Source organism: Ambystoma mexicanum, chromosome 5q, assembly GCF_040938575.1.
Source record: "Ambystoma mexicanum isolate Mex_15411 chromosome 5q, UKY_AmexF1_1, whole genome shotgun sequence".
In the NCBI taxonomy this organism is placed as follows: Eukaryota; Metazoa; Chordata; class Amphibia; order Caudata; family Ambystomatidae; genus Ambystoma; species Ambystoma mexicanum.
Window position 1 is genome coordinate 574050001 of NC_090933.1, and position 13546 is coordinate 574063546.

At 45.9% G+C, this 13546-nt stretch overlaps 1 protein-coding gene across 1 annotated transcript in view; it reads right to left on the reverse strand.

Moving 5' to 3' along the window:
- Nucleotides 1–257: 257 nt before the first annotated feature.
- OPRK1 (opioid receptor kappa 1) overlaps nucleotides 258–13546 on the reverse strand; it is a 312784-nt gene continuing 299495 nt past the window's right edge. The window contains exon 4 of the mRNA XM_069621046.1: nucleotides 258–2811. Within this exon, the coding sequence (XP_069477147.1) occupies nucleotides 2288–2811 (524 nt within the window). The 3' untranslated portion in view covers nucleotides 258–2287. The remainder of the gene's footprint in view (nucleotides 2812–13546) is intronic.

The window sequence follows — 13546 nt, forward strand, 5'->3', positions numbered from 1 at the left end:
TGGCGGTGTGGGATCCCACCCTGGAAGGGACCACTTACAAAATGCCAACCTAGCAGATTATCCAATAGGATTTACAAACATTACATTAATTTCCAAAAGTTGTGACCTTGCTAAAACTAGTAGAGAAACCGTTTGATGCTCTGAAGGCCATCTTGTTAAATCTCTGTAACTCGTTCTTCTGTGGATAGCAACTAGATTATTTTACAGGTCTGACACAAAATATAACATTTTAAGGCCATTTGTTTTCTTTGTGTATTTATTCCAAATATGGGAAATATGTTTTCTGACATTCAATAATCATCAGAATGGCAAACACCATTTTTTGTTTTAAAACAGTACATCAGGATGACAAATAATGCACACATTTCAATATATATTTATATAAAAAGACTGCAATTATGAATATACATGTTTTATATGTACATACATTTATGGATGTGTAGAGTCCTCAAAATTATGGTGATGCATTTATATGGATACTGTTGTTGCCATCAACATTAGAATGTTGTTTGATACAGAGGGAATGAATGCGCTGATTTTTCAAATACAACAAATCACCTATAAACCATTTATCATACACCCATAAACCACTCTTGTCACAGAATTACCCCTTACAATGCTGTTCTAAAGGTCTGCTGTAAGCAGGTTAGCTTTTCCTGTGTAAATATTGCACTGGCATATTTCAATTTCCCACTATTGCCTTTGATCTGGAAAGTAATATATGTGTGATTCTCAGCAGTACAATTGTATACCTCTCTTATTACCCCTAAACGCAGATCCACACATGTATACATTCATTGATTATTGATATCCTTTGGCATTGCTTATTTATTACTTTTCAGTGTCCAACATATTTCCAAAACATTTCTTAATATTTTGAGTCGATAACATGCCAGTGCAGTAGAAGTGTCTATATATGTGTTAATGTTCTGTAAATCAATGCATGTTTTCCACTTCTTAAAAAATAAGCCGTCACTCTTTCTCTGCATCATGGCTTCATACAGCGCACGGTGCTGCTAGGATGGAGTTCAAGACCCTTTGCATCATCCACAAGGCTCTCTGGGGTCTTAGACCCCGCTACATCCAACTATTCCTCCCTTAAAACTTCCGTGCTACAGCCCTTTGGTCTTTTAGCTCCTACTCTCTGCTGATCAGACGCTTCTCCAAGGAGAGAGTGGGGGGTAGATCTCAATCCTCCACAGGTGCCTCCCTCTGGAATGGTCTCCCTGCCCCTCTCAGGCTTGAGCTGGATCTCCTTAAATTCCAGAAACTCCTCAAGATCCTCCTTCTCTCTTCTTCCTTTCCTCTCCACTGCCTCTGCTAACACCCGTTCTGCCGCAGTGACTGGTTTCCTGGTTCCCTCTGGCTTTTACAGGGCACCACCAACACCCCTTGGTCGGACCACCCCCTCACACTTAGCATTTGGACCCTCACCCCCTGCACCCATTGAAATACCCTGGCACTTGTACTTGCTCGCTTAGCACCGGTGGTCCTCTTCCCCCTTCCTCCACACCCCATTTCACCTGCACTCTCTCCACTTTACCCTGCACTTCCATTCCCTCCCTAGCACTTTGCATTTTGAGCAGAAAGGCACCCTCCCTCTCCCTCGAACTTCTTGTTACTGCACTTGCACAATCTGAATGTCACAACGCCTAGTAGGACCGTTATTGTTATCTTTCTCCCTTGCACCCCTTTTTTTTTGTCCTGTGGTGCCATGAAACACCTTTTGTTGTCTAGGCGCCTTACACATGTCCAATAAATAAATAAATACTGTGTCCTTGTTGGGGCTGTCTTTACACGCGTAAGAAGAAAGTACCCACTCTTACTGGCTTGCCCAAGTTGCCCCGCCTTGGCAAGGGGGAATCAGTTTTTTTCACAGCAGCCGAGATATCAGCATTTCAAAATCGGTTCATCTCCTTCGATAAAAGAAAAAGAAAAAGGCATGTCTACTTATGGTAATGGCAACTACTATATACTTCCCTTCACATTGGCTCACCTTCTTAACCATCCACATTTTACCATTAATAAAATCTATTTTAGTTTTTACCAGTCCTTTGAAGTTAACTTTCCGGCCAGAATGAACAAGCAGTATTAGCACTTCACACTTTTACTGAAAGTGGCATATTGGGAAACTCTCTGCACATGATAAAGTGCGCACATATTGAAGTTGCAACAAAGATACAATGCATGTGAATTCAGTTCATACTGCAGTAGTTATCTGAGTCAGTCCAAGTTCACGTGACTCGTCCCGTCCACGAGGAGAGTAAGAAGACATCTCTACGGCTAGTCATACTGGCTTGTTAGTCCCATCGGCATCCTTATTGCATGCAGGGTCCTGGACCGTGTTTCTCACTCGGCTGTTGCCCTGTCGGTCCATTCTCATCTTGGAAGGAAAGCAGAAGTCCTTGAAGCACCGCTTGAAGTTTTCATCCAAGAAAGCATACAGGATTGGGTTCAAGCTGCTGTTGGTGTAACCCAATGCAATGCAAACGTAGTAGACGGAAATAATGGCTGTGTGCTGAGGCACGTTCACAAGGGCCTCAACCAACACAAATATGTGGATGGGGGTCCAGCAAATTATAAAAACTGCCACAACTACTAACACCAGCCTAGTGATGCGACGGAGATTCCTGTCCTTTTCTCGTGATCCAGAGAGAAGCCGCACACTCTTCAGACGCAGAATCATCAGAGTGTAGCAAATTGTTATGATGAACACAGGAATTATAAAGGCAAAGATGAAAACACAGACCTTCATGAGGGTGTCCCAGTAGGCATACGGAGTCGGGAACTGCAGCGCACACTCTGTGGTATCTGGATATAGAAAAAAGCAAAGGAAAAAAAACAATCACTTCAGAAGAGTAAATAGGCTAGAAAATGATATGCTTCAACCACTGAAGAACTCATGAAGTACAACGTTGCTTTTTAAAGTACTAGAGTGAGTACACGAATTGCACAACAATATTGCCTTCAAAGAGATTATACACGCTCTAAAAATGGCAGCTGTTATTTCATATCTTCTCATTGCACATGGATTTGTGTTCAAAATCTGGTAAATAGTAGACCACTCGTACACATTAGGTTGCAAGGATGAGTGTGCTTGTGTGCTTGAATCCCATGAGTAGGAGTTGTTCAAAACAAGGGGTGCTTTATATATAGTTGCCAAGGAGTGTGGGAGCACCACTAATAGAACGAACATGCGTCAAATAGCCTTTTCTATGGAATTTCTTCCAATCAGGAGGGTCTATAAACACGTTTCAGCGCTTTACAGAGGAAACATGTCCATTTGCATATCAGTCATCCCACCCACAAGAGCAGTCCAGCACCAAAATGCTAGGCAAATCTCCTTTGAACAAGAGTGCCATCAGCAACGCCAGACAAGGGCTCAGAGACCTTTTTTTGCATTTCTAACTCAGGGTAATCCAGACATGGACCCCTTGCTCACTGTACTAAGAGACGCACAGCTTCACCTCACTGATGAGGCCTGACTAGGCCAAAACACATGTCTGGGGTTGCTGTTGGTACTCTTGTTCAGAGGAGAATTGCCTAGCATTTCAGTGCGGTGAAGTGGGAAAATGGAAAAACAGACTCCCCTCTTTCCCCTCTCGCGCCTGGCCTAAAGGTTCACGACCCAAGCACCCGCCACGAGAAGAGTTTGCCCATCTACCAGACGACCAGATACCCTGGTACAGGAACATACGGATGTGTCCATCTGCCTGCCCAGCAGCCCGCCCTGCCCATGCCGATGCCTGCGGCATGGATCAACTGGACTAAAACTATACGTCGTTAGAGATGCCATGACGACCTAGCCAACGGATAGCACACCTGTGCCAACATATACACTGGACACTCCCGCACCAATCTACATGAAGAATATACTCAGTGCTATGACGTAGGCGACAGACATACTCACGGACGTGCATCTTTATTATTTTCCATATAGGCTTTCAGAAATGCAGAAACGCAAGACGCATCATGAACTCATCTAAAGAGCTTGCTTACGCTTCTCCTACACTTAGGTGCCATAATGAGAATTATAACGAAGACACGATACTGGCCATAAGACAATATGAGACTATAACCTAAAGCGCCTGTGCACCAGACGGTTCCACCTATATACTAGGCCTGAGTAGGCCGCAAGCAAGAGCTCTCGTGGACGTTAACAGAACAAGAGTCAGGTTGCTGATCCTGCAGAACGAGCCTGGGGACAGCAGACAGCCAAGGTCGTAATGTTGCAAACCCACATTCCAAAAGCAGACCATCAAGGGCACGATGTTGCAACCTCGCACGCCGCGCACCAACATCAAAGTCGCACCTGCAATTAAACCAGGCACACAGTGGAAAAACAATATTAATTGTGCAGAATTCTGCCTCAAACACGGTCCCATCCCACATGACCAAGCCGAACCTGACGAGATGCCAAGCCCAGGAGGAAGGAGGCGTCTGGATCCCTCGTTACAAGACACAGGCAGATACACTTGAAAGGATCAATGGACATCTGCAACGATGGGAGTAGTCGGCCGTCTAGCTCATGAATAAGTCTTCACATTGTCTGCATGTACCAATAGTGAAACATTGTTGCAAATTGCAGGTACACCGAGAGCTGGGAACAACGATGGTCCCAGGCTGGGAAGCTCACGGGCGCACCAATCAGAACATGGGGCTCTTATCACTGACGCCATTAACATCAACCAACCATTAGGAGTCTTCATGTAACAATTCTCATGTATCTAATTGTAGGGACAACCCAGATATATCACCTGACTAAACCTCGGCCACTCATATTATTCTCTATACGTATGCTATACTTACCCTACCACTCGAGCAACCAATTAAGAATGGCGATAGGTTTTTTTGTTAATTTTCTAAAGTGACGCAAGTAGCGCGTCATACTACAGTAAAAAGGGCCTGCGAGCCCCACGATTGTGTGTGTGTCAGGTCAGACGCGAATGATCCTTGACCTATCCCTGCCGTTTGTGTTTAATATCTCTTTTGGGATATACGGGAGGAGTTGGGGCCTCCCTGCCCGGAGGTCTGCGGACGGCCCGGCCGACCCCGGCAGAATTTCCCCCCGACAAGTTGGAGGCACTGCTGAGATCTGTTTAAGATCGGCATTTTTTTTTACTTTTACTTTTTCCAGGCACTCCAGTTGCGAGAAGGCCCGGCGGCGCGGCCCCCTCTGCCGTTGCCCCCTTCTGAGGACTACAGGACCATCGCGGAACTGCGAGAAGACCGGACAGCGCAATCCGAATATTGGCCCTCGGGAGCCGGTTGAGAAGCATCCCGCCCGCGGTTGGCGAGTGTCCAGACGTGGTCCAGACGAGGGGAGGTGGCGAGCCGCTTGGAGGGGTGCATGCAGTCGAGCGGCTTCGCATCAGGAGAACTTGGTGAGCATGCCACGCGCAACAAACAATGTGAAATTGTGAGGGAGGGGAGAAGAATAAATACGGGAGGCGGGAGGTGTTGCACAGGTGAACGGCGAAGGTTTGATAGTTTAGTGTTAAAAATAGAATGAATGATAGTTGAACAAGCGCGAGAGCAGTTGGCAACGTAACGCGAGAGAAGGGGGCGGAGCACGAAAACATCACGTGCGGCCGCTCGTAGAAACTGATTGGCCTAGGCGGCGACTACGTGTAAGGGTGTGTGTGTGGTTTCCTACGATTTGGCATTTATTGATCAATGAGTAGATGAGGATCCCTATTGTTCGAGCAAGACACTCGATAGGTAGATGACGTTTCCCTGTAGGCGGTAGCTAGTTAAGTTGCCTAAATACGGAAGATAATTGGCTGGTTAAGCCCTCCTGTCGAGGGGCGTATCACACGCGAGGCGACGCGAGGCGACGCAGCGTGCGCAGTCCGATTATAGTGTTGATTTGATTACCTTGTTCCAGGAGTGACAGGAAGACAGCTGTGGGGATAACGGGGGTAGATTGCAGGTGTATTAGCTCTACGTGATCGGTGACGTCACCAATAGGGTTTTCATAGGATATCGCAAACACGAGGCATCCTCGTTGTGAGAGTGTTGAGGAAGAGAACGGTGGTAAGGGAGTAGAAACGGAGATAAACGGTAAAACGAGTTGATCGAGAAAAGGCGAAACGGAGAACGTGGCTGCGCACGGAGAACGCCGGCCACGGCAAGTGTAGAAGGGGGAGGAGCACGTGAAAACAGGACGACTGTATAAGCACGTAATAAGGGGTACGCAGCCGCAGGGGGCTACGTGCGCCTCGGCCGCAGGGGGCCGTAAGGGTGTTGTATAAAGGAAGAAGGGCAGAGGAAAATGTACAAATGTGACATACTATATTTTTATAATTTCCCTTAAGCAGACTATCGTAAGTCCCCAAACTTACGAGGCCAGGTAACGATATATGGTTGTATATTGTAAACTACTAGTGGGATAAACTGACACCAGATTAAGGGAGGGTAGCGAGTGGAGCACTACTATGTCATACGGAACAGGATCAGGAGGGTGGGGGAACACCCTCACTACGCCACTACAATACATATGCACAACACTGCCACCCCATAGGGAGAAACTGATTAAGTATAGCATAGAATGGACCCAGGGGACGGGTAAACAAAATGCTAACACCGTGGCCGCCTAACGGTAGCTTCGATCCATATGCCCAACATTCACTATTAAATCATCTGCACAATACATATAAAGGGAAGAAGTTGGCAAACCACATGGAGGTGTTTAACTTATGGAGGATGTTCCAGGGGTCCCGACCAGGACCAAATGGAATATTCACTATGGGGGAAATACCAAAAGAAACAGAGATTAAGGAGGAAGACGAGAATGGGAAACAGGGGTATGAGGACCCAAAGAACACGGGGAACAGAGGTGAGGGAGGAGAAAAGAATAATAGAGCAGATGAAATAAAAAAGGAACCGAGCAATGATATACCCATAGGAGCGGGAGTAAAAACAGAGGGAGGGGGGTTGTATCCTTTAAGAGAATTGGGAGAAATAGAAAGAGGACAGTTAAGGGCGGCTGAGGGATACTCGAACCCGGCATACAGCCCTCCACCATTGTAGCTCATAGGAAAATGCCAGCAGGGGAAGGGAGGACTGGAGAAGACCAGTCTGTGGAGATAGGAAATGATGAATGGGTAGCTGCACAGATATTATTAAAATTACGAGGTTCATTAACGGGAGAAGAGAGGGAGGTAGTGAAGAAAACAGATGAGGATAATACCAGGGAGAGTGAATTGAGGGGGGAAGAGCTGTTAAGACAAACGGAAGAGATTTTGGAGGAATGATTAGCAAAACTAAGGGATAAACAGAATGAATTGACCAAGCAGCTTGAGAGGGAAGAGAGAGAGAGAGCGAGGAAAAGGAAAGAAGGTAAGAACGAAGTGGAAAAAATAAGGGAACGAACTGAGGAGCAAAGGAGAGAAGCTGACAGGGTAAAAGCAGCAGCAGCAAGGGTATCAAGAGTAATACTGTGGGAAAAGAAAAGGGAAGAAGAAGAAAAAGAAAAAGAAATGGCAATATGGAGGAGGAGGTTACTATTAGAATCAACTAAGAAATACGAAGAAGAGAGGGTGATGGAGAGTATAGTAGAAAAAGAAAGGGCGAAATGGGAGAGGGAGAAAGAGGATGAGAGAATATTAGAACAGATGAGAAGTGAAGTGATGGAGGAATTGAAAAGGAAGAGGGAGGAGAATAATAAGGAGATGGAGGAAAGGTATGAAGGAGAAAGAGGAGATAGGGGAAGAGAGAGTGGAAGATGGGGGAATATATATCATGACACAGAAGTAGCAACAACATCAGCACAAAGGGGAGCGGTTGACAAACGAGAAAGAGGAGAACTGGACCTAATAGATTTACAAACAGTAACGATCAGGGGGGAAAAGACCGAGTGGGGGGTGCCGTTTATAAATAGCTTTTGTAGTGAGGAAGAGAGAGTGGAAAGTGAAGGGAGGAAGAGTGAAAGGGAAAGTTTAGATAAACTATACATCACCCGGACCAATATGGACTCACCATGGATCAGTAGGAGAAAGGATGAGATGGAGAGAAGTGAGGGGGGAAAGACAGGAGTAGAGGAAAGACGGGCAAATGAGGACGCAACATCCCCATCCCCATCACGCCCTCCCCTATCGCACCCTACAGGATCAACCACCTCACGTTCGTTACGCAAAATAAAACTAGCTCCCTTCACAGACGAACTGACACCCTATACATGGCGGCTTAGAGACCTCCCTAGTCGCAGGCAGGAAAGAGGTGTACACATGCCCACATTAAATACAAAGGAAGATGGAAGATGGGGAAAAGATGGAGAAGAAAGGGGTATGAGCAGGGGAAATACAAACGAAAGTGAAAATGCGGAAGAAAGAGAAGTGGAGGAAGGGTGTGAGGACTCAATATTATGGAACACAAGGGGTGAAACGGAACATAATTTAATGCCACTGTTGGAGAGAGGTGGGGTTAGACCACAGTATGTTCCTTGGAAGCATACCGATAAAGAAAATATCAAATGTAGGCTCCCCTCATTAAGTGGAGGTGCGGGTAAATGGATATATGAAATGGAAAAACACACCGCAGGACAGAAGCTAGCAGTAGGAGATGTAAAGGGCCTTTTAATATCAATATTAGGGGATAGAGCGGATGACATATGGAAAAGAGCAGGATTTCATGGGGTAACAATAACTAATACATCGCACGATGGGGCACCGTTCGCAAACTGCAGACATGCACTATGGCAGGCATTGAGGGTACAGTACGCAGACACCTCAGATATAGGAGCAATTACATCTCGCAAAATGCATGAGAACGAAGATCCTGTTGATTATATTCAGGAAATCCAAGAGAAGTGGCGCATGGAAACTAGAGAACAATGGGATACAACACCAGCAATATTTTACCATATACTGGTACAAGGGCTCCCGGAAGGAGTTCAGAAACAACTAAAGAAAGTAGTGGGAATGGAAGCAAAACCATAGCCCGAAATACAACTGACTATAGTGCATCATTGTAGGACATGGCAAGGAAAAATGAAACAAAGGGAAGAGGACAGGAAAACGGAAGAGGCTAAACTAGTACAGAAAAAGCTTACTAAGTACACAATGGAAGGGGCACTAATAACTACACCTCCAACAATGACCCAAAGCCCCACACAAGTAGTGGCTGCACAAGATTCCTCACAAATACCACCTTCACAGATTACAACACAACAGGTGCCGCCACTCCAACCATACACGCCCAACTTGGGAGGAGGATACCCAATGCCAGGAGCTGGATATTACAATTATAACAGGGGGAGAGGAGGACTTATGAGGGGGAGAGGGTACGGGTATGGTACCCAACCGCAGGTGGGAGGATTTAGAAATTCCTATCCCACAGGGCAACCAGTATACCAGGACAACACCGGGAGCTTTCCATGGCAGAATAGGGAACCACCGGTGTGTTGGAGCTGTGGACTATTGGGGCACATGTCACGCACGTGTAGAGTTAGACCAGGAACACCATCATGGAATAGTGAGGGACAACCACGGCCCGCACAAGTACAGCAAGGCATACCACAACAGCCAATGTTGCCACAAGGAAATGAACAACAACAACAATTAACACAACAACAGCCCCAACCATTGCCACAACAACAGGTAGCGATCACACAACAACCACAAATACCACAAACGCAATTGGGTAGGGTGACGGTTTTGGGACACAACCCTTATACCGGGAATGGCCAGTCGTTGTACCCCCAATAGGACAGCCCACAGACGGCCTTGGTGTGTCCCATCCTGTCAGTAACACCTAATAGTGCGGAGGAACCACGCATAGAGGTAACGATAGGTGACAAAAAATTATCATTCCTTGTTGACATCGGGGCGACCCGGTCTTGCATAAGGGAAGGTAAATTTAAGATGTCAGGTGAGACCATGAACACACAAGGATTCTCTGGGGCTAGAGGGTTGGTTCCCTTTACTGATAACATTCCCTTATCTATTGGAGATTACGATCTGTCAGTTCCACTTTTATATTATAGTGCTTCACCAGTAAATATACAGGGAGAGATATAATGAACAGGTTGAATATGACGATCTCCTTTACTGAGGATGGCATAATTTGCTCTACTCCAGGGATTAACATGCTCACAGCACGGTAAATTATGCAGGCATACTGTGGACAGACAGCGATTAGGGCGGAGCCAGTAGATGGTGACCTGATCCAGTATGGAACCGACATGGCAATTGCATGGATGCCAGGGATAGAAGGGAAAATATGGAGAAGGCCAGCAGCCTATCTGTTCAGACCAGAAACACCTGTTAATGAACCAGAAGGGAAGGTGGTTTCAATGGATATTGAGAGCATTATTGCAACAGCCGATTATATTGCTGTACATGCCCAAGACAAAGAAGGAAGAGCATGGAGGGCAATGATAGCATTAGCAGAAGGATGTAGGCTCACCCAGGTGTCAGATGAAGAGCTGTTTTCAGATGAAAAGGAGGAAGGTGAAATGGTGTTTATGATGAGTGTGGAAATATGGCTAAGAGTGGCCTACAAACAAGTAGCACAGAAAATTGCAATGGCACTTGAGGCACCCACATGCACCCCGGTGCCTTTCTTTAAGGACGATATGTCAAAGGTACCCAAATCATTGTGGACTACTGCCCCCTATGACGTGGGCTGCATAAAAAGTATAGGGGGAGTAAAAATAAAATTGAAAAAAGGTGCAATACTCCCCAGAGTAAAACAGTACCCACTATCAAAAGAGGCAGATGAGGGCATATATGAAACCATAACGGCCCTTATAAATAATGGTATATTGGTCCCCTCAGAATCACCATGTAATACGGCTGTGTACCCAGTGCGCAAGGCTAAAGGAGGGTCTTGGCACTTTATACAGGACCTCAGGCCCTTGAACAACATAGTAGAAGCAGAATATCCCGTAGCTGCAAACCCGGCCACAATATTGTGTGGCATTCCAGCAGAAGCATCACGATTTACAGTGATCGATCTTAAAAATGCTTTTTTCTCAATACCATTACACCCAGACTCACAAGATCTGACGAGCTTCACTTACAGAAACGCTAAGTGGAAGCACACCAGATTACCACAAGGGTATTGTGAATCACCTTCAATTTTCAACAGAGTGATACAGATGGATTTGGGTAACATTGAAGTAGAAAGTATGGTGTTGCAGTACGTGGATGACATAATAATTTGCAGTAAAAACGAAAAAACATGCAGAGAGGACTCATTAAAGATGTTGACAATATTGGCTGACAAAGGTTACAAGGTAGACATGGAAAATATACAGTACTGTCAGGAACAGGTACTTTACATTGGTCAGCTTATATCCCAACATGGAAGAAAGATCGCACCACAAAGAGCACAAGCTATTTCGGCCACTCCAATGCCACAAACTGTAAGGGAACTGCAGCAGTTCCTGGGGCTCTGCAACTACTGTAGAGCTTGGGTATTTGATTACAGTTCATATATAGGGCCCCTGCTTGAGGCGTTACGGGAAGCTAATAAAGGGGAGAACAAATTGGGGTGGACGAAGGAAATGAAAGAAGCTTTTGATGAATTAAAAGATGCGATATCAACTGCTCCGGTGCTGGCATCCCCAGACTATGAGCGGCGATTTTTTATATTTTCACATTGCGACTCAGCAGTAATGAAAGCCGTGTTGGCTCAAAAAACAAGCATGGGCTACAAACCAGTAGCATTTTACAGTGGCCACTTAGATCCTGTAATGTTAGGCCACTTCCCCTGCGAACAAGGTCTCGCCGCAGCCGCTTTTGCGGTGGAGAAAGCATCAACAATAACCATGGGGTGCCCGACTACACTATTTGTGGAACATGCACTTTTTGCAATATTGAATAAACCTAAATCCACCCTAACCACGCAAAGGGCATCAGGTTATGAGATCATTCTATCCAGAGCTGAACTATCAATTGTTAGATGTAGCATGGTCAACCCTGCAAGGTTGCTAGCAGAAGTAATTGAGGAGGGAGACTATGCCCATGACTGTACTGAAACAACTGAAATGTACTCATGTACTAGAAAAGTTGAGGAAAACGCACTAGAGGGGGGTGAGCTGTTATTTATTGATGGGTCATCAAACATCGATCAGGGGGATGGTGTGAGGAGGACTGGGGCAGCAGTGGTGAAAATGATGGAGGTACCGGTGTGTGTGGCAGTGAAATGTGTACAATTACCACAGCATTACTCCGCTCAAGCAGCTGAACTGGTCGCACTGATCTTGGCGTTGAAGGAAAGCTTTGACAAACGAGTGACTATGTATTCCGACAGTGCATATGTTACATCAACTGTCCACTCAGGGTTGTCGAAATGGAGAAGAAGAGGGTTTAGGAGAGCTGATGGCACTCCAGTGCAACATGCTCTCTTATTGGCTGAACTGATTGAAGTAATAAATGACCCCCAGGAACTAGCTTTAGTAAAATGCACCGCACACACCAATGGTGAAGATCACGTCTCAAAAGGGAATGCAGCAGCAGACGCACATGCGAAGTATGCTGCATACTTTGGTGAGATATTGAACCCCCCAGAGTCACAGAGAGGGAGAGGGAGGGGAATAGCAAAAGAGATGTTGTTAAAAGAAGGGTATACCCATCTCCCAGCCACACAGATTATGGAGCTACAAGCGGCTGCACCAATGGCCGAAAAGGAAATATGGGTAAAAAGAGGATGTACAATATCCCCAACTGACGCACTATGGCGCCAGGGTGGCACTGGAAAGGTTGTAATACCATTGGCACTTTTGAACACTGCCCTGAGCCAACTACATCATCCAGCCCACACAGGCAAGGAAGTAATTGCAGCACGAATTAGGGAAGACTGGTTCTGCCCCGAGTTAAATTTGCATGTGTCGAATTTTATCAGTAACTGTATCACATGTCAACAGTTTACGGCTGGCCACACTCTAAAGGTGATAAGAGGTACTATACCCCGGCCAGAGGGACCTTTCCGGCATCTCCACATTGACTATGTTGATATGATCAATATATGTCAAGGAAATAGGTATATGATTGTAGTAGTATGCCCATTCTCTAGGTGGATTGAGGCAGGGCCCTGTTCACACCCAGATGCATTTAGAGCAGCCAAGTTCTTAGTGAGGGAGGTCTTCCCCAGGTGGGGAGTGTGCGAGGTGTTAAGGTCAGACAACGGCCCACATTTTGCAAACGAGATGTTTCAGCACATCACATCGCTGCTGAACATTAAACATAAATTTGCATGTGCATACCACCCACAGGCCAACGGTGTATGTGAACGCCTAAATGGCCTATTAAAGGAGGCAATTGCAAAGATACAGCAAACCACAAAGAAGAGTTGGTTATATTGTCTTCCATTAGCATTATTTGAGCTGAGGAATAGGCCAGGGTCCGACCACCACCTCACTCCCCATGAGGTGGTTACCGGACGTCAAATGCGCCTTCCCCTAACGCCAACGTCAAGAGCATTTAGCGACCATGAAAGCACTGCAAGTGTTCTGGGTGATGAAATGTACCAATATGTGTCTTCTTTGATTATTAGTGTAGTGTTTGTGTCTCAACAGCTCGAGCGCACATGGGGCGGGTCT